Source organism: Lissotriton vulgaris, chromosome 1_1 (genome assembly GCF_964263255.1).
Source record: "Lissotriton vulgaris chromosome 1_1, aLisVul1.2, whole genome shotgun sequence".
In the NCBI taxonomy this organism is placed as follows: domain Eukaryota; kingdom Metazoa; phylum Chordata; class Amphibia; order Caudata; family Salamandridae; genus Lissotriton; species Lissotriton vulgaris.
Window position 1 is genome coordinate 737428574 of NC_141685.1, and position 27209 is coordinate 737455782.

A 27209-nucleotide genomic window follows, 5' to 3' on the forward strand; every position below is an offset into this window, starting at 1 on the left:
GAATAGAACATGTCAGGGTTGACCTTCGAGGCAGAGGCTTGAAACATCAAGCTTTCTGGGTTGGAGTGCTGGGTGAGGAAACTGGTATCCTCACAAGCGTGGGTGATGGTGGCCAGCAATTCTCCTGTGCCCAGGAGCCCCCTGTGCAGAGCTTGGACTAGGTCCCAAACAGGACGTCCGAAAGGGCTTCATTGATTGGGATGGGAGGAGAGGTTCAGATGAAGCGACTCTTGTCTGAAGCACCTCTGTTAAGATGTTAGTCTTGAATGCCACTAATGACAGCTGAAAGGTCAGGACCTCACTTGAAGGCTAACTCGAGCCGCTGTGGGCTGACGAGCTCGTGGAGAGGCACCTGCGCGCATGAAGAGATACTACTTTCCAAGGATACGGCAGCCTGCTCCGCAACCCCAAATAATGCCTAATCTCTGCTGAATAACCAGGCCTCGTGGAGCTCCCTGTGGCGTCCCTGGTGCTCAAATCCTTGGTTTAAGCACACCTCTGCTCCCCTACGGATGAGTTGCTGTCCCCTCCTCAGAGGGCTACCGAGGCCGGTGCGGCGTTTCTCAGAGTAGTCTCCTTGGCCACTCGTGTTCTAAACAAGCAACCTCCTTTGGTCCCCTTGACTGTGGACCCTCTGCTAGATGTCCTCCATCACGGGGCGGGGGATATGGAGCCGCTTCTGCCCTTTGAAGCTTCTCTTGGTCACCTGGGTTCTCCCAGCTTCCAGTGATCCGGTGGCTCGTTCTGTCTTGCAACGTCACCCTCCTGCTCCACATGCCCCAGTTTGCTTTTTTTGTTCACCCAGACGTGCAGGGGTTTGTTCTGCACACTGCCTTCCCTTCCTTGCCTCAGCTAATGCTTCCTCCCTCCTGGAAGTCCGGATGGCTAGAGTTGTGGGGTCGTGACATCTTCCCCTCAACTAACTCTGCCCTTCGTTCACTGAATACAGTGTGTGTCTTGGCTCGGGCTACCTCTGCACTGTGGGACTCTGCAGAGTCTCTTCTTTCGGCCACCTCTGAAGGCACTTGTGTTGACCTCCTTCATCTTCTCCGGGATGGCTGTGACCTTCCTGAATTTACGATCCACTCGGCCTTGGATACTGCTGATTCCTTAGGCTGAGCTATGGCTGGTTCGGTTGCCTTGCGGCGCCATGCATGGTTTCGGGATAGTGTCTTCCCGGAGAATATTCGGGAGCGACTTGTTGATCTACCCTTTGATGGGGTTCTTTTGTTTGATGCCATGCCGAATCGGCTGTTCAGCGCCTCCTTGTGGGCTTTCGCACTCCCTCTTAAGCCTCTATTTCTCAGGCCCATGTTCTGAGGTGGTTACCCTTTCATTTAGCATCCTTTAGATGCATTATGCTTTTTAAGCTGGCAGTAAGCCTCAGGTCTTCTTTTCGCATGTTCTGGGGTGGTTACCCTTTCATTTAGCATCCTTTAGATGCATTATGCGTTTTCAGCTGGCAGTAAGCCTACTGTGGCAGTATTCCACAGATTGGTGTGTCTGGTCCTCTGACTGTGGTTTGTCCTAGGAGGTGTTCCCCTGTTGTTTGGGGTGTGCCATACTCCAAGTGAGGTACTTATATGCTATTATATAGCTCAGCTTCATGTCAAGTGGGCCTAGAGATCCTTTTGGGCTCTATGCTTTCACTGGTGCTCTAATCTTACCGTTGTACGGTGTTCAATGTGGTGACTTGGCGCTATCTTCTATACGTCATGCGTCTTCTTGCTTATATGTCTTCTTCTCCTTCATGGAAGGTTTTCATGGCGCTTTTCACGCTTAAATTGCGGCTAACACCTGCCACTAATATACTAGGTGTGCTCCTATAACACCCATGTTGCATGGTCTGGGTTCATTTACCCTTCTTGTTCCCCAGCTTAACAATGTTCCCTTCTTGGTGCCAGATTCTGAACGATATCTCTCTTTCTGGACGAGGGTTAATTTTTGCTCCCAGTCGGAGGATGTGGTCTAGAAGTCTGAGATTCTTTCCTACATTTATACGCCTATTGGTACTCTGGTGCCTCTGCTGCCACTTCCTTCGGATGTGCCCCTTTCATTAGGTATCACCCTATACTATATCGACTGTGCCTGCGGGACGGCTCTTCTGATGTAAGCTGTCACCTTCCGTGGGCTAGCATGGTAGGCTCTGGTTGCATCTCTTCATGCTTTCCTCAACCTTTGGTTGGTGTCCACATAGTGTGCCATTAAGCTGAGAGTGGTCATTCTTCCTCCCTCGTTCGGGACTCTCTTTTGTTGTGGTATATAGCTGGTGCCATTTCTACATCTCATACTTATACGGGTATGATATAGCACCATTCTGGCATTTTTTGGGAGGCCTCCCGTTATCTTTTTCTCTCCAAGCTAATTGGGTTGCTGTCTGACTGTTCGGCCACAGCCTTCCCCATAGTCCGTCACTCTGTTGCCGGCTCCATGCTTGGGCATTTTTGGTAGTTCTGTCGCAGAACCACCTCCCCCTTGGTGTATGGCTTTGGTATCTATTCTAAGTTAAGGAATCTGCGGCTAGATGTGTATCAGATGTACGAGTTACTTACCTTCGGTAACAATGTATCTGGTAGAGATGTTGTCTAGCCGCAGATTCCTTAGCGCCCACCCATCCTCCCCGTTCTGCGAGGACCTTGCCAAGTGGGTTTCTCGACTTGTCTCTTTCAATTGCCATTGATTTTTCTCTCACGGGTGCTCACATTGTTGCGCCCATTTGATACTTGCCATATGCGGCTAACTCCCTCCAAAGACTTCTTTCCTGTAAAATGGTGCCTTTTGATTTACCTTCTTTAGGGATCTGTTGAGCTCTGTTTCAGACCTCCACTACTATGGGGGAAGTGCCAGTCTTTTCATACCTTCCTGCAGGGGACTGATGTTCTTTCTATGCTCCGTTATTGCTGGATGGCGCAGATATACATGGTAATAAGTCTATTTATGGCTGTTGAAGATACTCTTCCCTCGTTGCATTTAGGGAAGGGTCTTCGCTTCGCTTGAGGGGTTCTTCCTCACAGCTTTTTCACTTATATGTAGACAGTGCCTGATTCTGTCTTTTACGATGGTGTCTTGTACGATCCTCCTTGTTTATTTCACAGATCTTTCAGCCTTTGCACACTGTTCCCATACTTTCACAGTTTTTGTTGGTGGTTCCGCGTTGTGACGCAGAAAAGTTTCACCGAATAAAACTGACGTCAGCGTCCCGGGAGGGACTTGTATGACCTCGCTGACGTCACGTACGTGGACGACGTCACGGCAGGGTTGTGTGGCGCCGTCCCCCGGTGTGCAGAGGTGCTGCTGCAAAAAATGTTCCGGATCCAGTCTGACGCCTAGGGATATTCCAAGTTAAGGAATCCAGATACATCGTTACCGAAGCCTGCGCCCCAGGCATGACTTCTATCCTTCCTTATCTTTGACAGCTGATTTCTATGTTACTCAACTTAGGAGAAGTTCCCCAGCAATAGAAGCACGCAACGGTGCTCCCTATTTGTAAGAAACTTTCATTAGAACCTATGATCCTGGAAAATCTGAGGCGCATCTTCCTTTTGCCCTTCTTTGCGAAAATCCTTGAAAAACACGTCAATAATCAGCTAACGCGCTTCATCGAAGCCACTGATTTGCTCCATCCTACCCAATTGTGATTCAGGGCAGACCATTCCACTGAGTCAGGTTTACTACTAGCAATGGAAAGACTAAGACAGAGTGCTGATGAAGGTCATACCTCAACCCTGATATTGCTTGATCTGAGTGCGACTTTCAACACAGTCTTCCACGGTCTCTTGATTGAGAGGCTAGGGGGAGCACAGGCCTCCTGTACGCCTTTCTGCCCATACCACTCCTGCCCAGTGTTCTCCAGAAGATCAGGAAGGACCAGGCGTAAGTCATCTTTGTGGCTCTGGACTTGGCATTGGGAGAATCTTGTGTCCTGAGCCTCTGAACATGAGCATCGATCCTCCAACTAGGCTGCCCCTTCGTGAGGATCTTCTGTCACAGCAGCAGGGGAGGTTCCTCCACCCGAACCTGTCAACTCTTCACCTTCTTGCATGAAGATTGAGTGGCGGCAGTTGATAGTTTTTGACCTTCCTCCGGAAGTCTGTAATGTTATTCTGGCAGTCAGACATCCCTCCACCAAGACGGTATACACCTGCAGATGGAAAAAGTTTGTATGATATTGTACAGAAAAGTCTATTGGCCCTCTTTGGCCCTTTTTTGGCCTCCCTTTCTGATATTTTACTTTTTATTTTGACCCTTGCCCAGCTGGACTCTGCTCTGGGCACACTGAAAGCGTATCTTTCTTCCTTGTCTACCTTCTTGCTGCTGCTTGACCAACCCTACATATTTAAATCTCCCATTGTAAATATATTTCTCAAAGGTCTTCTACATATGTTCCCACCTGCCCTTCATTATTCCTCAGTGGGACGTAATGTGGTTCTCACATGCCGATGTGTGCTCCCTTCGAGCCTTTACACAATTGTCCCCTATGGCTGCTCACAATCAAAACAGCCTTTCTGGTGGCCATTATAGCAGCCAGGAGAGTGAGTGAACTTCAGGCTTTGGCATACAAACCTGCCTTCCTATCAGTTTTCTCTGACATACTGGTGCTTCTCACAAGGGTCTTTCCTGCCAAAAGTGTTAACACCATTTCATGTGGGCTAATCTGTCACCTTGCCCACTTTCTATGCTGCTCCACATCCCTCTAAAGAAGAAGAGTGACTCCACCGTCTGGAGCCAAAGAGAGCATTGTTGTTCTGCCTTGACCACACAAGCGTTCCGGGTGGACGAACAACTCCTTGTCAAATATGTTGGTGTGAAGAAAGGTCGGTGGTGCAGAAATGGACCATCTATCGATGGGTCATTCTCTGCATCAAGATCTGCTACGAACTGGCAAAGAAGCAACCTTAAGGATTGAGACCTCATTCCACCAGAGCGAAGGCTGCAGTGACAGAGTTCACCTGTGGAGTTCCAGTCCTGGTCAGGTAGCAACTTGGGCATCCATGCACACTTTTTTACCAAGCTTTACTGCCTAGACAGTCTGGTCCACAGGGACGAGCACTTTGCCTGTTCGGTCGTGCAGGTCATCTTAGGCTACAATTAGTCTGCATTCCCACCTCTGGGGATGGTATTGCTTGGGTATCTATTTAAAGTTAAGGGATCTGCAGCTATATGTCTATCAGATGAACAAGCTACTTACCTTAAGTAACGCCTTATCTGATAGAGACAATATCTAGCTGTATATTCTTCACAGACTCTCCCATCCTCTGCGTTCTGCAGACAGATTTCTAAGGCCAGGGCAGGGCCTTAGTTTAGACAAATCAGTGTCCGTGCACTTCATGGCCCTGCGCTTCTGGCGTGAAAAGTAACTGACATCAGCATGCCGAGGTGGCACCTATATAACTGACGCAGGTGTCACTTTCTGAACGGAACGATGCTGCCACTCTGAGCCGACCAATGCCACCTGCCGGCGCGCAGCTTTACTGCGCAAGAAAATTCTTCCGGATCCAGTCTGAGGCCTGGGGATTCTGATGCTAGATATTGTCTCTACGAGATAAGTCGTACCAAACGTAAGTAACTTTTTCTTCCGTTGAGACAAGTTGCATGCTTGTCAATATGGTCCTTTAATTGATGTAACCTGATGGTCTTTCTATCTATTTTACCATCTGTAGCGGACAGGCTACTCTTCAAACCTTTAAGCAAGGCAGTCAGTTTCATGTAAGTAAATATCCCATTTTCTTGCAGTTATCATCTGGTTATGAAGCGCCCTGCTTCCTGTCAAGTTGGAGTTCCCCTGTTTAGGTTCCGCCTTGCCCAGCTCAGCGGCTGACTATGTGATCCTTTTCAAAGTAACAGTGTGTACATGTATATGCTGCGTGCCTCCCGCGAGACACTAACTCCCAATTGTTAGCAGGTATTACTGTATAATTGGGTTAAGGTGTATGCTCCGTAGTATACTAAAATGATACTAAATGAAGACCACTGGAATTATAGTATCTGACATAGAGCCAAAAATCAGATATGCACAGTTATGATTCAGGTTATCATTGTGGGCTAGCCCCTCACCCCTTCTACTTAATGATTGACTGTGGGGGGGGGTCGCAGGATAGTGTTCACCCCTATACATTAGTAAGCCAGCTGCAATTAGAAACAACATTCCATGAGGAGTTAATTTGTTCACAACGTGCTAAAAGATACCATCCCTCTGCATACTGCTTTGTGACCACGGATTGTGATTCCCATCGCAGTTTTCTCATTTGTCAATATCTGTGAGCGTCTGATCGGGAATACCGTGTATTTGGTTAGTTACTTGCCATTACACGTGTGTAGAGTGGGCCGGCCCAGTACACGAATATGTAAGGTCCCACAGTGCCAGTGCGCGCAAGGCTCCTACTGTGCCTGATCATTCAACATTTGTATTCCAAAGTTAGGCCTGCTGTGCACGCCAGTGCAAGGGTGTGTCTTCTCAGGGAGGCTGTGACTGCTTCAGTCTCTCAATAGCAGGATTCACTTCCACAAGTCTCCTGAGCAACAGGGATATGCCGAACAAGAGTGGATGGGTAATAAACCTACAAGATATTTACAAATGATGGTCTGGAACTCACCACTCAGGTGGACTTTTAGTTTTGTAGCTCTCTGGTGCCTCCATCTTGTGTGTTACAGAGGTGCCACATGCACTCTGTCCCTTTTAATCAACTTAACTATGGAATTGGTTTTAGGGAACCATGAGTATTAATTTTTTCTTGTGTTTATGTTGACCATTCTATATGGTATCATTTTAATAAGTCCATTGCAATCTACTTATTATGCACAGCAGTTATTTGGCATGGCACAGTATATATTCTCAAGATAAAAATGATTGGGCAAAGCATTTGCAATTTCTGTATATTAGTTTGCTAATATTTGATAATATATGTAAGGTTTGAGAAACTAAAGCATTCTTTCTACAAAGGAGTGTTAATCCTCGCACTGGATTTGCTGCTTGATTTAAGTTCTAGATGTGAGTTCCACCCAGCCAGAGTTCAATTCTCGAGATTGCGAAAAGAAGGGCCTGATTATATAGAGGAGCTATTTATGCAAACCTAAACATTCCCAAGATTGCAAAGCCTGTCTTAGTGGCATGTCACTTTTTCTTTCCCCTTAGCATTCAAGCTGCTGCACACAACAACTCATGTTCTCATCTCCTGCATTCCCAGTCGACACCTCAATTTCTGTCTTTTTTTCAATAACGTTACCCTTATCACACTTTATTATATAGCAGATCAAGAATTAAAGATTGACATTGAATGTGATGTAGCCAATCACTAGATGTGTTTGCTTCTTTCCTCCATAGACCTGATGCAGTGAAGAGTTGGAAATCTCTGAGTGAGACAGACCGGTCCCGTGGATCCCTGGAGTCAATCAATGAGCATATTGGTAAGTATCAGAAAAGGAAGATACACTGACAAGGCGATGTCTTCAACCGTTTTCTGGCAAGAGGAAAGTCAAGGAAGTTTTGGGGAAACTCTTCAGGGCAGCATTGACATAGTCAAGGCTATTATCCCTGAAGTTTCACATAGAATTGAAGTCTCTTGAGATTCAAAACTAATTTAGTATCTTTTCAGACGACCGATTATAAGGGCAACTCTAGCTCTTTTGAGGAAGTGTTAAAAATGAGATCTAATGAAATTATGTTGAGCAACCGAAAAGCTCAGAAAATGTACTTCTGGAGATAGTTATGGAGTGAAGTGCTTGATGTGGATTTCTAAAACCCATAATTTGTTGCTCTGAGATTTCTGTTATCTGAATAATAGAATATAGAGGTTGACAGACTGGTTCATAATATACATACATACATCTTCAACGCAGGAGATTTTAAAATACATTTGAGTATCCTATTGTTATTTCGTGTTTACAGACAGGTGCCCCGAAGCCTTTGTACTGCTCTCATCATGACCATGATATATTTACCAGCAGTTTTTTTTTCTTCATGGCTTTGGAGGCTTCCTCCTCTCTGATGTCCAAGATCCCTACGTCCTTGACAACTTCCAGTACTAACCTTCAGTTAAGAAGAGGGAGCTCAGTCAGGGTTTTGCCACCATCATCTGAAAGAGACACATTAGTGATAGATTCTTACCTTAGAATATCCCCAGGCGTCAAACTGGATCCGGAAACTTTTGCGTAGCAATACCCCTGCGCATAGGTAGGCGTCGTCCGCGGCCATCGTCGGCGTCGTTAGCGCCGGAATGACGTCGTCGGAATACTTAGACGCCACCCTCACGCGCCGACGTCAGTTCTTCTTTTTTCTGCGCCAGCTAGCGCAGATCCGGAGAAGCTCTACCCCTTAGTCACTTTTTGACTAAACTTTTTTGAACATTTGATCTGTTTTTTCTTGAGTCGTTCGACTCCTAAGGTGCTGGTAGGGATGCCCGGGTTCCCCATCGCCGGTGTTGTGAGAAGTTGGCCTGATATATGATGCTCACTAGTTCTAGTGATCACCTTGTATCAGTCCAAACAACCCTTATGGTGATTGGTTGTAAGTCAAACCTATAGACCAGCTATCCTAATGGTAGCATGGACAAAGCAGTCTTAGGCTAAACTCTTTTGGCATGTGAAGCCAGCTTTTTTTTTCTTTTCTTTACTGGTCGCACACCTGTTCCATCACAGGTGTGTCACCCTAGGCACAAGCATCGGATGCTGGGGTTCCAGCCTTGATAAACAATATCATTCATCCAGTAGTTTATATCATTAGTAATCTTTAATTCTTCGTCAGTTACGGTCGCTCCCTCCTGCCCCTGCTCTCTCCTGCCTCAAGCTGGGTATCGTTTGCGCAGATCCGCTGCTAACCACAGAAATTGTCATTCGCTGCATTATTTGTGTATTTTTCACCTGTATTGTCCTGCCTTGAGATCGTGTGCCCGTGTTTGTTGTTAATTGCTGCATTATTTATCTGTTTGTTTATACCCCTGCATTAGCTGCCTTGAGATCGTGTGCCCGTGTTTGTTGTTAATTGCTGCATTATTTATCTGTTTGTTTATACCCCTGCATTAGCTGCCTTGAGATCGTGTGCCCGTGTTTGTTGTTAATTGCTTCATTGTCTGTTTATTTTTGCTCCCTGCATTGGCATTTGTGTGGCTGCCCCGCGTAGTTATTTGGTCGGTTTCACCCGACCCGGTCGGCGCTTCCGCCCCAGCCGCCATTTCTGTTGTTGTTGTTGTTGCCCAGAGCCCGCCCCCTCCACCACGCACCCGCCTCCCAGCTGCTCCTCCCTCACCCCTCCCACTTATGACAGATGCTCTTGCGCGCAGCGTCACGCGCAGCGTCACGCGCAGCGGTCGCGCCCCATGCGCGCCGAAGGTGCGCCAAAGGTAAGCCCGTCTACGCCTGGACCGCGCCCAGCGCCAGACCCCTGGCCCTTGTACCACCTACCCCACCCGGATTACATACGACGCCACCACCCTCTTAGCCCTAAACCCCGGCCGTCTCCCCAACTGCGTCCAAGCCGCTCCTAGACACACCCATGGACCCTTCTCCTGCAACTCCTGCAAGTATGACGGCACCAAGACCAACTCCTCACCCACTAACACCAAACAGAGATCTGACACCAACCACCTAAAATGCATCCTGCTCAACACCCGCTCGGTCCACAGACACGCCATCGACCTTTGGAATCTACTAGACACCATCTCTCCGGACGTCGCCTTCCTAACAGAAACATGGATGAACGCCTCTTCTGCCCCAGACATCACCATTGCCATCCCGGAAAGCTACAAGATCATCCGTAAGGACCGCACCGACCAAACAGGAGGAGGCATCGCTATCGTCCATAAGAACTCCATCCGCATCTCAACCAGCTCAGACGTCAACCTTACCAGCGCCGAACAACTTCACTTCCAGATCCACACCGATCCCAAGACCACACTCAGGCACCCTCCTCTACCGACCACCAGGATCCCGTGCACAATTCACTGAAGACATCACTGATTTTATCACCCCACACGCCCTCCCCTCCGAGGAATACATTCTACTGGGAGACCTCAACTTTCACCTGGAAAAGAGCAATGACAGCAACGCCACCACCCTTCTGGATAATCTCACCAACCTCGGACTCAAACAACTTGTCACTACCCCCACCCACATCGCAGGTCACATACTCGACCCTATCTTCACCTCCAGCAAACATGTCTCCTTCAGTCACACCACAACTCTACATTGGACGGACCACAGCTGCGTTCACTTTAGCTACAATAAGACCACAACTCACAACCATCCTCAACCTACTCTGCGAAGAAACTGGAACAAAATCACCATCGACCAGATCTCCTCATCGCTTCTTCAAAACCCCCCTGTCCACTCCTCAAACCCCAACCAAGCAGCCATTAACCTCACCCAATGGCTATCCAACAGCGCCGACATCCTAGCACCGTTGAAAAAACGCCAAATCAAGCTAGGCAGCAAGAACGCCGCCTGGTTCAACGACGATCTTAAGAAATCTAAGAAACTCTGTCGCTCCCTCGAAAAGGCCTGGAAAAAAGACCCAAACACCAGCACCAGGGACGCCTTCAAAAACGCCACCCGCACACACCACCAACTAATCCGGTCTGCCAAGAAAGCCGCACTCAAAGACCGACTAGATAACAACGCCCACAACAGCAAGGAATTATTCAACATCGTCAAAGAGTTTACCAACCCCTCAGCCAACTCCAACGACATCACCCCCTCTCAAGCCCTCTGCAACTCCCTAGCTTCATTTTTCCACAACAAAATCGCAGACATCCACAACAGCTTCGACAACCGACCCGAAGACCAACCCACCCAACCCTCTGCAGGACCTTCACCCCCTTGAACATCCTTAATGACTGGAACCCAATCTCCACTGAGGACACCATCCGCCTGATGAACTCCATCCACTCAGGATCCCCCACAGACCCATGCCCTCACCACATCTTCAACAAAGCAGACTCCATCATAGCACCACACCTCCGAGACGTCATCAACTGCTCCTTCAACTCCGCCACCTTCCCGGAAAGCTGGAAACATGCCGAACTCAGCGCCCTTCTGAAAAAACCCACAGCTGACCCCACCGAACTCAAAAACTACCGCCCCATCTCGCTCCTTCCATTCCCGGCCAAAGTCATAGAGAAAGCTGTCAACAACCAGCTCGCCGCATTCCTCGAAACCAACAAATCCCTCGACTCCTCACAGTCCGGCTTCCGAGCCAAACACAGCACTGAGACCGCCCTCATCGCAGCCACAGACGACATTCGAACTCTACTGGACAATGGAGACACAGTCGCCCTCATCCTCCTCGACCTCTCCGCAGCCTTCGACACAGTCTGTCATAGCACCCTATTACAGCGCCTCAGAAACATCGGAATCCAAGGAAAAGCACTGGTTTGGATCACCTCGTTCCTCACCGGAAGAACCCAAAGAGTCCGCCTCCCACCATTCAAGTCTGAAGCCACTGAAGTCATCTGCGGCGTGCCACAAGGATCTTCACTCAGCCCCACCCTCTTCAACGTATACATGAGCCCCCTCGCGGTCATCGCACGCCAACACAACCCCAACATCATCTCATACGCTGATGACACTCAACTGATCCTATCACTCACCAAAGACCCGAACACGGCCAAAACCAACCTACATGAAGGAATGCAAGAAGTAGCCGAGTGGATGAAGCACAGCTGACTAAAACTGAACTCAGACAAAACAGAAGTCCTTATCCTAGGTACCTCCCCCTCCGCCTGGGATGACTCTTGGTGGCCAGAGGCCCTTGGAAAAGCACCCATCCCGACGGACCACGCACGGAACCTGGGCGTCATCCTGGATTCTTCACTCTCCATGTACAGACAAGTCAACGCCGTTTCATCATCCTGCTTCAATATTCTTCGCATGCTCAAAAAAACATTTCGCTGGATCCCCACCGAAACTAGAAAAACTGTCACCCACGCTCTGGTCACGAGCCGCCTGGACTACGGAAACACCCTATACGCCGGTACCACCGCAAAACTCCAGAAAAAACTCCAACGCATTCAGAACGCTTCAGCCAGACTCATACTAGACATCCCGCGTAAAGACCACATCTCTGGTCACCTGAAAAACCTCCACTGGCTCCCCGTCAATAAAAGGATTACTTTCCGCCTCCTAACCCACGCTCACAAAGCACTCTACGAACTTGGACCAGATTGCCTTAACACACGACTCTCCTTCTTCACCCCCTCCCACCAGCTACGATTCTCCAACCAAGCCCTTGCTACTGTACCTCGCATCAACAAAACCACCATGGGAGGTAGATCCTTCTCCTACCTTGCAGCTAAAACCTGGAACTCACTTCCCACTCACATTCGCCTCACTCAGAACCACCTAGCATTCAGAAAGCAACTTAAAACTTGGATATTAGACAAGTAATTCCCCCACCCTTCTTCAAGCGCCTTGAGACCCTCTGGGTATGTAGTGCGCTATATAAATCATTTGACTTGACTTGACTTGACTTTTCACCAATTCATTCACATTGATTTCCATTTAATTCATATTAGGCGTCGACATAAATTATTCCAATGCATTTCGGTGCAATCTGCACCTTCATCAGGGAACGCCTGAAAATTAAACACATAAACATTTTCTGTAATCAAACTCTTCATCTCTATCTCATAAACTCACACAAAATCATATTAATTCATCATATACAACTTAAGTATCATATTGTGAACTTCAGTAGCTCTATCTAAACTCCTTTAGTTAAAAAACATTTCTTTGTGTATGACACTCGGCGAGGATTTTCACTCCCCGTTATAACCGTTAATCCGTGTAACATTGCGCGCTTGCCGCTGCCCGCTTGGGCATTCACACATTATCTTGAACGTTCTACCAGCCCTTAGGGGATGTTCCCCAAGTTCGCCTCTCACCTTAATTGTAACAGGATCAGTCCCAGTTACGTGAAGCTACTCCGCTCCGTGTAACTGCTACGCTGTTCGTTCAAACACGATTCTAGCGCATGCGCACCTTAAGGAAGTTCCGGTGTTTTTTTCAAGAGCTACTCAAAAATAACTTTATCTACTCCGAGGCTTTCTCCTCAGATACAAAACGTTCGCTTCTCAATCTCACGGGTCCTACGCTATCAGCATTATCAAATGTTATACTGTTGTATGCATGATGTAGAGAACTGCTATAACATGAATAATACTCAGCATTTACTGTTAGCTTTACAGTGATAATTACACTTTACAGATAACATGTAAATTCCATTCTTTCGTTAAGCCCATTGGGCTTAAGACTACACAAGTGGTAAATCCAATAATTTTCCCTCTGTAAGAGGATCTTCTTGTTCAAGGGTCCTTCTTTTTTTGGTACAATTTCCAACACGCAAGCCCTCAATTGGCTTATGTTATGTTTTTGCCCCATAAAATGTACAGCTACTGTGGATTTCAATTGTCCTGTTCTTATGTTACTTTTGTGTTCATTCAAACGGATCTTAAGTTTCCGTTCAGTGTGGCCCACGTAACCTTGTCCGCATGGGCATTTTAGTAAGTATATAATGTTGGTTGTGTCACATGTGGCATTGAGGTTCAGAGCAATTTTATGACCTTTCATCGGGTGAGTGATGCTCGCACCCTTCATTATATTATGGCAGTTTCCACAGTTCAAACATGGTACTGTTCCTCTGAATGTCTGTTTGTTTAACCTCTCTTTGGGAGTTTTTAATAGTTCACCAATATTTTTGCCTCTGGTAAATGCGAACAGTGGTTCCTGTTGGAATATTCCTTTGAAATCCGGTTCTAATTGAACCATTTGCCAATTTTTTCGGATTATTTTTTTAAAATTCGCGCTTACGTTGGAATATTTACTGACACACATTCTTTGTTATTTGGTTTTTAGTGTCGTTGTTAGTAACTCTGACCTGGTTTTTCTGTCTGTTCTTCCCCTTGATTCTCTGATTATTTTTTGTGGATAACCTCTGGCTTCAAATCTTTCAGCCATGATGTCTAACTGTTGTTGACAAGTGTTTTCTTCAGAGACCAACCTTTTCACTCTAAGAAACTGGGAGTATGCTAGATGTGTTTTCAATGATTGAGGATGGTGACTCTGATATTGCAATAAGTTGTTTCTGTCTGTAGGTTTACGGTATATGTTGGTTGTGAAGGTTGTTCCTGCTTTAGAGATCTCTACGTCCAGAAATTGTATGACATCCTTACTCAAGGTCCAAGTGAAACCTATTCTATCATTTTTGGTATCCAGAATTTCCAGTTGTTTTACCACATATAACCCCTTGAATACCAAATGAAACGACACCACACAAGTAGTTATGAAAATAAACAAGATATTTATTAACTAACAAACACCTCTGAACTCTTTATGAGATCAGAGGGCTAAGCACATGACAAGACTCTTAAGAAAAATACGTTAAGTTGCACGAGTTACAATGTTGCCCTAGGGGCGCAACAAACCATATACTAAACAAATGGTATAATGAAGTTGATTAAAGGAATGGAGCTGTCCAGAGGCTGTAGGATCGCTGGGACTATACTATCCTAACTTTATCTAAGTAATAGGAGGCCCACGGAACGCGTGTGCAGAGTGTGAACTCACACGCAAGATGCGTAACAACGTCTATGGACAGTACAGTTCAAGAAAAAGGTGAGTACGGACAATCCTGACTAGTTAGGAGTAAAATGACTGTGGAACTGGACACTAGGAGAGTCAATCTACCCTTGAGCACCAAAATGCTCTTGTTACCTCACCCACGGGCTGCGGGTGCATAGGTGCGAAGTCGTGTCGTGTTTCTGCGTTGAAGTCTATGGAGCCTGAAAGAAAAGATGCTGCAGGCGACGAGGAGGAAGATGTCCGGTGCGACCCAAGGGTGGATCGAGGAAGAAGAGGACCTGAAAGCAGAGGGGACAATGTTCACAGTCACTAGCCAGTGACTGGAGTGGAATCAGGAAGGAACCAGAGGCTGTAGTCGTGATCAGGTGAAGAGTGGACGCTTGACTCTGCAGCCACGTGGACCAGGTGGTGTCTTCGACGACCAGGGTGGAGGCACGAGCTGTCCCACGCAGGCTTTCGCTGTCGGCGGTGTCGGATCCGGATTTAGAGTCAACAGGCCTTGGCAAAGGCAACCCACGCGGTGAGTGGAAAAGACGTCTGATGCGGACCAGGAGGGTCCGGGATGCCTCTCTTTTGGAAGGAAGCAAGGGCCAGTCTGGAGCAACCAGCCCAGCAGTGTTGATGTTGTGGATCGTCGTCTAGGAGGCCACTAGCCAGCCGGCAAGTGACCAGACAATGCGTCAAGCAGCAAACAGGCAGAAGGGCCCCACGCAGATCTCGTGGATGCTGGAGGGCTGGTCTTCGGTACAGGAGCTGCTCGGGCTGGGGCTTCTCAGTCCCCAAAGCACTTCGTCGAGGTTACCTCAGAAGTTGTGCTGGAAGCGTAGTGCAGTTTCTCCAAGATGGCCGGTCCCACGTGTCTCGTCGCACCCACGGATCTCAGCTGTGCTGCAGATGTAGGTAGAGGTCGGAGAGGTCTGGGAATCCGGGTCTCGTCGGGCTCTGAAGTCTGGATCCTCGAGGGAAGACGACAAAATGAAGCCGCTGGACGCTGATGGTGCCTACTTGTGCAGGGTGGACACTCCTTGCCCACAAGGGAGATTTCTTCAGTCTTCTGTGTAGAAAGTCGAAGTCCAGAGTTTCTTCTTGTAGAGTTTCAGTTCAGGATTAATCTGATTTGGAATGGGTGCAGCTCCTACCTTTATCCTGCTAAAGGGGGCTGTTCTACCACTAGATCACTCCTATGGGTGGGACCGGGAAGAGGGGTGGTTACACCCCCTATCCTTTGTCCAGTGTCGCACCAGAGCTGGGGCTGGAGTGCCCCAGCAACTGGTTTGAACCGGTGTATGCACAGGGCACCTTGTGTGCCCCAGGCATGTCTCATTCCTTTCAGCCCAGTCCTACCTAATACACAAAATCGTGTCTGGGGTGGTGCTAGCACCTCCCAAGGCAGGAAACCCTTTGTCCAAGCCTCCCTCGCTGGAAGGACTCCCAGCAACAGGAGGTCAGACTTGTGTCTGCGGTGGCAGCATCCATTTTGTGATGCTGAGGCTCGAGTTAACTTTAACCACATGACTGCTAAGCTGATTCCTCTCTTGTGCTGGAAATTGTTATATTCCATGGTTCATGACGAGCTCAGCTCGTCATGAGCACACGACCAGTGTACTGCATGACGAGCTGAGCTCGTCATGAGCAGCGAAGGGGTTAACTGGGGTTCACAGTTAGGTACATGTTGTGTCCCTCTAGACGGGTGGAATGCTACCCCATCGCCAGAATTGGCGAGGGGGTAGTATTCCAATTCGTATGACACCTTACTCGACATGTTTTGATAATGCTATGCCAAAGTTAGCAATAACCTCGAGGTTATAATGCACTTAAGAGTATATGGTATAGTGTTATCATGGAAACAGCTAAAGGGCTTGGTTCCGAAAGCTGTGGACAGGCTCAGCTCATGCCAGAGCACTATCTCACATAATTCCAAGCACTCTGCCTCCAGGATTGATAAGGCCTGCCATAGGAGTGACTTATAGGAGTATATGTGTCCATTTTAGGTTTAGATATAGGTATACTATATCTAAAGCAAAGGGTGATTACACCACCGTGCCCCAGGTGATTGATCAGCCAGTTGTGTCAGATTTGGATGGCCAGCCAGGGGTGGCATAATACATGCTGCAGCCCCTGGTAGGCCTTGGGTTCACTTATGCCCTGGGTACCTATGGTACACTGTACAAGGACTTACAAGAGTGACCCAATACCTATTGGTAAATGCACCTAAGGTACATGGATGTCAATTTAGAGAGAGAACAGCTAGGCTGTGGGTCTGATTAGCAGGCCCACAGCCAGGGAAAGTCGTAAACCAGTGAAGCAAAAAGCAGAAATCTGGCGTGACCATAGGATTGCAGACCCTACTCTCCTACATAACCCCCCCAAACTTAGGGACATTAAACTAACCTTGACCAGGTGAGTCTTCTTGTTCTAAGTGGAAATACCTGGAGAGACCATCTGCATTGCCATGGTCAGTCCCTGGTCTGTGCTCCACTGTGAAGTCCATCCCCTGTAGGGAAATGGACCACCTAAGAAGTTTGGGGTTTTCACCCTTCATCTGATTTAGCCATAAGACGGGCTTATGGTGTGTCTGAATCTTGAAGTGAGTGCCAAACAAGTATGGCCTCAACTTTTTCAGGGCCCAAACCACAGCAAAGGCCTCCCTCTCAATAGCTGACCAACGTTTCTCTCTAGGGGTCAACCTTCTACTTATAAAAGCAATGGGCTGGTCATGACCATCAATATTCAGTTGAGATAGAACAGCTCCCACACCGAACTCAGAAGCATCTGTTTGGACAATGAAAGGTTTGGAGTAGTCTGGACTCTTGAGAATAGGTGCAGTGCACATGGCCTGCTGTAGGTCATCAAATGCCTTTTGACAGCTAACTGTCCACTGAACTTTCTTTTGCATTTTCTTACTTGTCAGGTCATTAAGAGGGGTCACAATTGTCCCATAATTTCCTACAAATTTCCTGTAGTAACCAGACAGGCCCAAGAAAGCTCTGACCTGTGTCTCGGTGGTTGGAGGAGCCCAGTCCTTTATGGCCTGTATCTTGCTCTCCAATGGTTGAACCTGGCCTCCATCTACAAGGTGGCCCAGGTACACAACCTGACTCTGCCCTATCTGGCACTTAGTAGCCTTGATAGTGAGGCCTGCCTTTTGCAGGGCCTCCAAAACTTTCCTCAGGTGGATCAGGTGATCCTCCCAGGTGGACCTAAAGACAGCAATATCATCTAGATATGCTACACAGAATTCATCCAGCCCAGTGAGAACTTGGTTCACCAACTTTTGAAAAGTGGCAGGTGCATTTTTCAAATCAAAGGGCATCACCATAAACTGGTAATGACCTCCTGGGGTAGAAAATGCTGTTTTGGCCTTGGCATCCTCAGCTAACCTGATTTGCCAATAACCAGCTGTCCGGTCAAATGTACTCAAGAATTTGGCAGAAGCCAATTTATCAATGAGTTCATCTGCTCTTGGTATTGGATGGGCATCTGTCTTAGTGACAGCATTGAGACCCCTGTAGTCAACACAAAACCTCGTCTTTCTCTTACCATCCAGGGTGTGTGGTTTAGGCACTAGAACTACAGGACTAGCCCAAGGGCTCTCTGAGGGTTCAATGACTCCCAATTCCAACATCTTTTGTACTTCTTGTTTTATGCAGTCCCTGACGTGGTCAGGTTGCCTGTAGATTTTACTCTTTATAGGCAGACTGTCACCAGTGTCCACCTCATGGGTGCACTAGTTTGTCTGACTGGGTGTCAGAGAGAACATTTGTCTAAAGGATTGAAGAACCCATTTGCAATCCTTTTGCTGATGTTCAGAGAGGCTGTCAGAAAAGACAACACCATCTACTGACCCATCATAAGGGTTCTGAGTGAGCAGGTCTGGGAGAAAGTCACTCTCTTCCTCCTGTCCCTCATCTGTGGCCATGAGCAAGCCCATGTCCCCTCCCTGTCAACAAATGCCTTGAGCCTGTTCACATGAAGTACTCTGTGAGGGCTCCTGGGAGTTCCAAGGTCTACCAGGTAGGTGACCTCTCCCTTTTGTTCAATGATGGTATGGGATCCTGACCATTTGTCTTGGAGAGCTGTTGGGGCCACTGGCTCCAACACCCACACCTTCTGTCCAGACTGGTAAACAGTAAGGACAGCCTTTTGGTCATGCCAAGCTTTTTGAAGTTCTCGGCTGGCCTCAAGGTTTTTAGATGCCTTCTCCATGTACTATGCCATCCTGGAGCGGTGACCAAGTACATAGTCCACTATGTGAAGCTTAGGCTTATTGAGAGGTGACTCCCATCCTTCCTTCACAAGACATAGGGGTCCGCTTACAGGATGCCCACATAGAAGCTCAAAAGGGCGGTAGCCAACCCCCTTCTGTGGGACCTCTCTGTAGGCAAACAGAAGGCAGGGTAAAAGGATGTCCCATCTTCGCCTAAGCTTTTCTGGTAACCCTTTTATCATCCCTTTTAGGGTCTTGTTGAATCTCTCCACAAGCCCATTGCACTGTGGATGATAGGGGGTGGTGAATTTGTAATTGACACCACACTCCTTCCACATTGCAGTCAAGTATCCTCACATAAAGTTTGCACCTCTGTCAGAGACAACCTCCTTAGGAAACCCCACTCTGGAGAAAACTCCAAGTAGGGCCCTGGCCTAACGTCCGCGTCCTGGGTCTGGCGGAATCCACAAACACAGGGAAATGGAGCTCTTTGTGGAGAACTTAGTGATTGAACTATTTGGGAAAGAATCCTTCTCCTCACACCTCATTGTGGAGAGAGCCCATAGATCTCTTGCCTCCCGCCCTCCTCCTGGGGCATCTCCAAGGCCCATCATTGCACGCTTTCTCAACTACAGGGACCGCGACGCAGTACTACGACGTGTGCGAGAGATAGGCACGGTGGGTTACGGCAACACAACATTATCTTTTTTCCCGGATTTTACCCCTTCAGTACAGGAGGCCAGGCGTAAATTTGTGGCGGTCAAAAAGAAGCTAAAAGTCCAGGAGATCCCATACGCCATGCTTTACCCTGCGAAACTAAAGGTCTCTTATTAGGGCAAACATCACTTCTTTGCAAATCCCCAACAAGTGGAAGACTTCCTCAAACAACATAAGAGGGACCAGGGGGACGCGGAGGGACGCCGCTCCAGATCACGCTCACCGATGGAGCAGCAAGATTGACAATGGCGTGGAAATTGACTGGTTACACATAACCCTCATCACTGCCCATGATCGAACACGATGCACTGTGTCCCCGGTGAGGTACTTATATTGACTTCTACTCACTGGTCTATATGAAATGTTGTGCTCGGATGCCCACCTCCGTCCCATGATAGACGACCGGGTAGCTCCCAGGTGTCTCATGGGTGTAAGTAGGGAGGTGGAGGGCAGGTCGGGCGCCCCTGGATATGGTTCCCCAACGGGCGAGCCCCTTTGTAACCTCTCCCTCCATGGGGTAGGGGTATATGTAGCATGTTGCTTTGTTTTATTTTGGCTTAGGGTGGGTGGGTGGGTAATACATGCCCGGCAGGTTGGGGTTGCCGGTGTGGGAGGGAGGCTATTCCGACTCACTACTGGGACTGTTGAGACATTGGTAATGCCTGAGTGGGTTGGGATTGCTAGGGAGGGCTGCGGGATTCCAGGGTGCACGGATGATGTTGTTTATTATGTGAACTTTGAAGTCATGCTTACATGCCACACCTTTCCGTATCTTTGGGAATGGGTTACGTAACAGACACGCAATCAACCCAACAATTGCAGCTGATCTCATGGAATGTTCGTGGGCTTAACGATCCGAGGAAAAAGAGACAGATTCTAGTTTACCTAGACAGACCGGGAGTGTCCATTGCCATGCTCCAAGAAACGCACTTAATGTCAGGAGGCGTCCCCTTATTCGCATCTCGCTGGGCCTCCTGTAGATCATTTTCATCTTATTCAAATTACTCTAGGGGAGTGACCATCCTGGTCAGGCGGGGTGTGCATTTTATACCGGCGGGGACCGAAGCTGACGCGAGTGGCAGATATTGCATGGTGTGGGGCAGACTTCACTCACACACAGTCCTCTTAGCATGCTACTACGGACCCAACACGGACGATCCGACCACCCTCCTTACACTCTGGGGCAAAATTCAATCATTGGGTATTGCTCATATCATTCTGGGAGGTGACTTCAATACTGCACTTCAACCAAGCATGGATAGATCTCACCCACAGGCGACACATTATACGCACACTCAACGCACCTTATTGGACATTGTGGAGGAACACCATTTGATTGACGCTTGGAGGCACGCACACCCCTCGCTCTAACAGGGTACACACTTCTCTGCAATACACTCCACCTGGGCACGTCTTGACTATGCATTTTTGTCGGCGGGCCTGGCTCCCTGGCTGGTCAGGGCCTCACACCTTCCCCGTACTTTCTCGGATCACTCACCGGTACTCCTGTCACTGTGCATCCCTCTAGCTGTTTCCCCTTATTTAAGCTGGCGTCTCAACCCTGCACACCTTACTGATTCGGCCTTTAGGACGGAACTCGAACATGACATAAAAGACTTCTTCGACCGTAACATATTGTCAGTATCCAGCCTCACAACAGTCTGGGAGGCCTTTAAGGTCACTGTGAGGGGGGTGGTGCATAGCTAAGGGGGGAGGAGTCCTCAAATCCCTTCGGGACAGACTGCGTAAACTGGAATCAGAACTACGTCAATTGGAACGTGATATAGACCACAACACACGCGGTCATGTCACCAAGGCCCAACTCCGGGAGAAATTGAATGAATACGCTGAGGCGGCAAAGAGGGAATGTAGGTTCCTGGAGAAAACTCACACTGCGCGTAGATATGGTGAGGGCGACAGGCCGGGCAGGGCGTTGGCGTCCGCTGTCAACCCCCCTCGTTATCATATCTATATTGCCACCATGCTAGATGATCAGAATGTACCACAGAGGGACCTACCATAACAACTCCGGGTCCTTACAGACCACTACACTTCGCTTTACACGTCCCAGAGAACCACCCCGGTTAATTTAAATACTTACCTCGACGATACGGCACTCGCGTGGCTAGGCCCAGCCCAACAGCAATTCCTCCATCATGGACTCGAATTAGAGGAAATAACTGACGCCATCATGTCCATGAAATCGGGCAAGTCGCCAGGATCGGATGGTTTGCCGATTGATTTTTATAAGACCTATAACCATCTCCTGGCCCCGATCTTGCAACAAGTGTATTACACTGCTCTTGAGGAGGGCACTCTGCCGACTACAATGCGCAAAGCCCTCATAACATCCCTGCTAAAAGCGGGCAAGCCACCGGAGCTTTGCGATTCGTACAGACCCTTGTCTCTATTGAACACAGACATTAAAATATTGGCGAAAGTACTTGCGTCGCGCCTCAACCTACTGATGGAACGACTGGTACTACCGGACCAAGCTGGATTTGTCCCGAACCGCGCGTCTTCCCACAACCTGCGTACACTTCAGGCGGTGACACAGGACATAAACCCCAGATGTGAGGCGGCCGCCATTTTCCTCGACGCCACGAAGGCGTTCGATTCTCTAGAGTGGGACTACCTTCTGGCGTTACTAGAACGGATGTGTTTCCCGTTTAGCTTCCTCGATTAAATCCGATTATTGTATCACCGACCCCAGGCATCAGTAGTATTTGCAATTGCCATCGAACCCCCTAGCGGACAAACTACGTCAGCATCACAATCACCGCTCTCTTATATATCCGGAGAGGCAATTACTTATTGCCTTATATATCGATGACATGACCCTTTATGTACACAAGCCCCAGGAGAATCTGAACCCACTCCTACGCGAGATCACCAGATTTGGGGGTATCGCGGGAATACAAATAAACTGGTCGAAATCAGCCCTGTTCCCCCTAACTGACAAGACCACTCAATTCCCTTTAGATTATCCCCTGATATGGGAGTCGGATGAGATAAAGTACCTAGGCATTAGGGTGACTAGAAACCGTGAGACCCTAATTAGGGCGAATTATGGTACAGTCCTAGACAAGCTGACTGATAACATTATCTGAAAGAAACCGGTTAGTATTAGATTCCTTACCTTAGAATATCCCCAGGCGTCAGTCTGGATCCGAACAGATATATCGTTACCGAAGGTAAGTAACTTGTTCACCAGGTGGATTCATCTTCCACTATCAATGGCGGGACGCATCTCCCTCATTAAGATGGTGGTGCTCCCCAAGCTGCTGTATATTTTTACTAACATCCCGTATAATCCAGGTGCTCATTTTTTCCGGGCCCTTAACTCCCAACTGTCGCTGCTTATTTGGGGTGGTAAGCAAGCTAGGATTGGCTTACGAACACTCCTGCTCCCCTATCACCAAGGTGGTTTTGATGTCCCCAATTTTCAACGCTAATATGATTGTGCGCAAGTCCACTTCGCCGCATACTGGTGTCACCCTCCCCCATTCATGGCACACTTAGCTGTTGAGGATGGTTATATGAGACCCGAACAACCATCGGGCTATCTTTATTCTGAAGCCCGGATAGCGGACCGTGATCCCACTACGGTTGACTGCACATGCTTGCCTGGAGACGTCTGGCTGAGGCTACGGGGACGCCGTTTCTCTATTAGCCATGCATGACCCTGGCGCATGACCCAAGACTTTGTGTAACCTGCGAGGAAATTGGCCGTAAATGCTCACGAGACTAGCGATCCACACATGGGGCGACCTGTATCTCCAGGGTTGCTTCCGCACATCGGCACAAATCTTTGGAGACGGTACCCCCTCTGTTATGGACACGTTTCTATATACGAGACTCAAACAGAATGTCAAAGCGATCACCCCCAACTTCCCAGACGAACCAGAGACGGTGGCGCCCCTTCATACTCTGCTTCAGACAGACACCCCGAAACATGTTGTCTCCATGCTTTATAAACATGCGCAGGCTGCTCCATCCCCTCCTTCTCTTAGAGCGCTGCGAGATTGGGACGGCGATCTCGACGCCCCGCTGACGGACGAACAGTGGGAGGAAAGCTGTGCACATACCAATGCAGTGACTGGTAACGCGCGTCTCAGACTGGTTCATTTTAAATTTCTACACCGGCTTTATTATACCCTGGCCAAACTGCACCGCTTTCGCCTCCGGGACGATGACCGATGCCTTCGTTGCGGGGGTGAGGGTGCGGACTTCTTCCACCTTGCTTGGGCGTGCCATGCTGTAGCGAGATACTGGGACGAGGTGTTTGCGGCCATATTGGATATGATTGGTGCGGCCGTTGCACCCTGTCCGAGGATTGCTTTGTTGGGACTAGCATGTCCCACAGTGAAATCTCACTGGAAATTTTTCGCATTTGGTCTTCTACTGGCAAAACGTCACATGGCGTGCCGGTGGGGGCGTAGTCGGGCACCCAAATTCAAGACCTGGCTGACAACTATGACCACGTGGCAAGACCAATTGCATAATTATGCTGAGCTTTTGCCGCATAAATCAAGACCTAAGGACCAATGGGGACCCCTCACAGCATATCTCCTCCGGATTCAAGTCGATACTCAGACTGTGGAGATAGACAGCGAGACCGCGCGACAGGGAGACGCTTCTGCGATGCCTGGCCCTGAACTAAATTCCCTTATGATGCCACCTGGTTGATTCACTTGACTGGGCTCTGGCAGTACACTATCACTACCCACAGTACACCCGTGAGTCAGCGATATACATCATACATCAGCTACACTAATCGTGTCAACGACAATTTAGACACTCCCCTTGCTCTCTAGTTGCGGATCCCTCACTCTAAGGCACTAGACTCAGCATGACATCACAATAGACAGTACTTAGTCGAGTTCACTATCTGATCATCAGGCATACCCCCCCATGTTAGTTGGATTAGTCCTGCAGGTGCAAGGTGATTTTGCCTCTAGCTCTGGTGAACTAAAGCTGCCACTGATACCACTCAGACGCTCTTTACCGAAAGGTCCTTTACTCCACATACAAGATATGGTGGACACATCATGGGAGGGAGCAGTTTGCACCAGTTTCCAAGTTCGTTATGTTTGAAAGTAAAAAAAAAAAAAAAAAAAAAAAGGAAAAAAACAAGAAACCCTTGGTTGTGAAAAAAAAAAACAAGAAACCTCAAGCATTCACTGTTTTGGTATGTCCTGCTATTTGCATTGTTGTAGGATGCGTCCTTACGCAGCTCTCATTAGTGTATACCGCGGCCGGCCCAGATGGGTTGTTGGCGGCTTGCCGTGTTAGCTATATGTTCCTTTCCAGCGATTGATTTAAATTAATGTCATGAATGATGCGGCCGGCCTGAGCTTTCAGGTTGTAGGAGTAAAGCTGTCTACTCTTTATCTGCCAACAATAAAGGTTTTGGAAAAAAAAAAGTAGGGCCCTGGCCACAACAGGAGCTGTAGTGGTTCTAAGGGGAATAGCTTCTGGATACCTGGTGGCATGATCCACTACCACCAGTATAAATCTGTGCCCAGATGCTGTTGGGGGGTCCATTGGTCCAACAATGTCAATCTCCACTCTTTCAAAGGGAACCCCCACCACAGGTAGTGGTATAAGGGGGGCCTTTGTGGTGCCACCTGATTTGCCACTGGCTTGGCAGGTGACACATGAGCAACAAAACTCTTTTGTGTCTTCAGACATATGAGGCCAGTGAAAGTGTGGTACAAGTCTTTCCCAAGTCTTGTTCTGGCCTAAGTGACCTGCAAGGGGAATCTCATGGGCTAAGGTAAGAAGGAAACCTCTCAGAGACAAGGGGATAACCAGCCTTCCGGTAGCACCAGGCTTGGGGTCTCTTGCCTCAGAGTATAGGAGTCCATCATCCCAGTACACCTTGTGGGTACCTGTAGCATTCCCTGCAGACTCAGCAGGAGCCTGCTGTCTGAGGGGTTCAAGAGAGGAACAGTCTAACTGTGCCTGCCTCAAGTCTGTCCTGGAAGGTCCCCCTGTCCCAAGAAACTCAACCTGATCAGGTTCAAGCTCCTCTAGGACAGTTCCTTCTGGGGTCTTTGGGTCAGCCTCCTGAGAGGGCTGATCCTCACCTTGAGGCAGGGGGGAAGGCACTGCCTTAACCCTACTGCTCTTTCTCTTGGGAAGTGTCTGGTCCATTGTTCCAGGATCCAGCACTTGTTCAGCTGGGCATTTTTTGGCCTGTGACCTACTCACAGCAAGGACCTGTGCTGACAAACCTAACATTTCCACATGAGTCCTATACTCCACATCTGACCATAAGGAGGATTCCAAATCATTGCCCAACAGACAGTCCACTGGGAGGTCTGAACTAACTACAAGCCTTTTGAGGCCAGTTACCCCTCCCCAGGAGAAATTAACAACTGCCATACTGTGATTGCTAGTGACATTGCTAGCATTGGTCACTAGGTAGTCTGAACCTATGATTACCTGTTCAGGGTCCACAAAGTTAAGTGTCACTGGCACAAGTGTCCCTGTAGGCCTGAGCCATTTTTCCATTGATCAAAGGCGTTTGCCTGTACTTGCCCAGAGTACTGGGACTTATAGTAGGGGTCATATCCATGTCCCCAGTACAAACAAGAACAGCCTGAGTGGGTATTCTAACTAAGTCAGAATCCACTTCAGTTCCCAGGGTTAACCCAACTATAGCCTTGGGGGGTGCACTACCACTACTAACTGTACTAGGGGGTGCAGGTGCCTTAGGGGCAGTACTGGTAGGAGCTGTGCCTTTCTAGGTGCACTCACTAAACCAGTGAGTCTTACTTTTACAGTATTGGCACCATGGTTTTCTTTGGCCATCATTCTTCTTCTTTTGGGAATTCTGTGACCCACCCTCCTTAGATTGTTGGGGCCCTGTTGAAGACTTCTGGTCATTTTGCTTATTCTCTTGATTACCCTTTTGGTCTGCCTTCTTCTGGCCACCACCCTGGTTCTGGTTCTGCTGCTTGACCCTTGTCCTGACCCATCTGTCTTCTTTCTTCCCCAATTCTTGGGGAGAGGTCAGGTCTGAGTCAATCAGGTGCTGATGCAACAACTGGTTCTGACAATTATTTAAGATTTGCTCTCTCATAATTAGATTATACAATCCTGTGTAATCAGTAACTTTACTTCCCAGTAACCAGCCTTCCAAAGCCTTAGTGGCACAATCAACAAAGTCAGTCCAATCCTGAGCTTGAGTTTTCTGGGTGTCTTTGAACATTAACCTGTACTGTTCAGTTGTTAGGCCAAACCCATCAATCAAGGCACTTTTAAGGACTTGGTAATCATTAGCATCCTCATCTCTAACAGTGAGGAGCTTGTCTCTTCCTTTACCTTCAAAGGAGAGCCACAATATAGCTGCCCACTGACTCTGGGGTACCTGCTGTACTTTGCAGGCTCTCTCCAAAGCAGTCACCCATTTGTGGATGTCATCCCCTACCTTAAAGGGGGCACTATCGTACTCAGGTTTCTGTTATCAAAACTCCTGTCTTTATCTCTGGGGATAATGCTGCCACCAGTGGGTTCTAACCCACTCAATTTCTGCTCTCTGGCAAAGGCAAGTTTCTCCTTGGCAAGGGCAAGTTCTTCCCTCTCAATCCTAAGTTGCACTTCCCTCATCTTAGTTTCATGCTCTCTCCTCTGAGGGGATGTCATCCCTCTCTGAGAAGATGCCTGAGAGACATGGGTGTGAATAGATCTGTTAGAACCTCTGGACTGA

The 27209-nt window shown here is 48.3% G+C and overlaps 1 protein-coding gene across 2 annotated transcripts in view; it reads left to right on the forward strand.

Annotated features, from left to right (window-relative positions):
• CEP350 (centrosomal protein 350) overlaps positions 1 to 27209 on the forward strand; it is a 1459870-nt gene that overhangs the window by 1318203 nt on the left and 114458 nt on the right. For both annotated transcript variants that reach the window (XM_086955422.1, XM_086955428.1), the window contains one exon: positions 7322 to 7404. In XM_086955422.1, coding sequence (XP_086811548.1) covers positions 7322 to 7404 — 83 coding nt within the window. The remainder of the gene's footprint in view (positions 1 to 7321; positions 7405 to 27209) is intronic.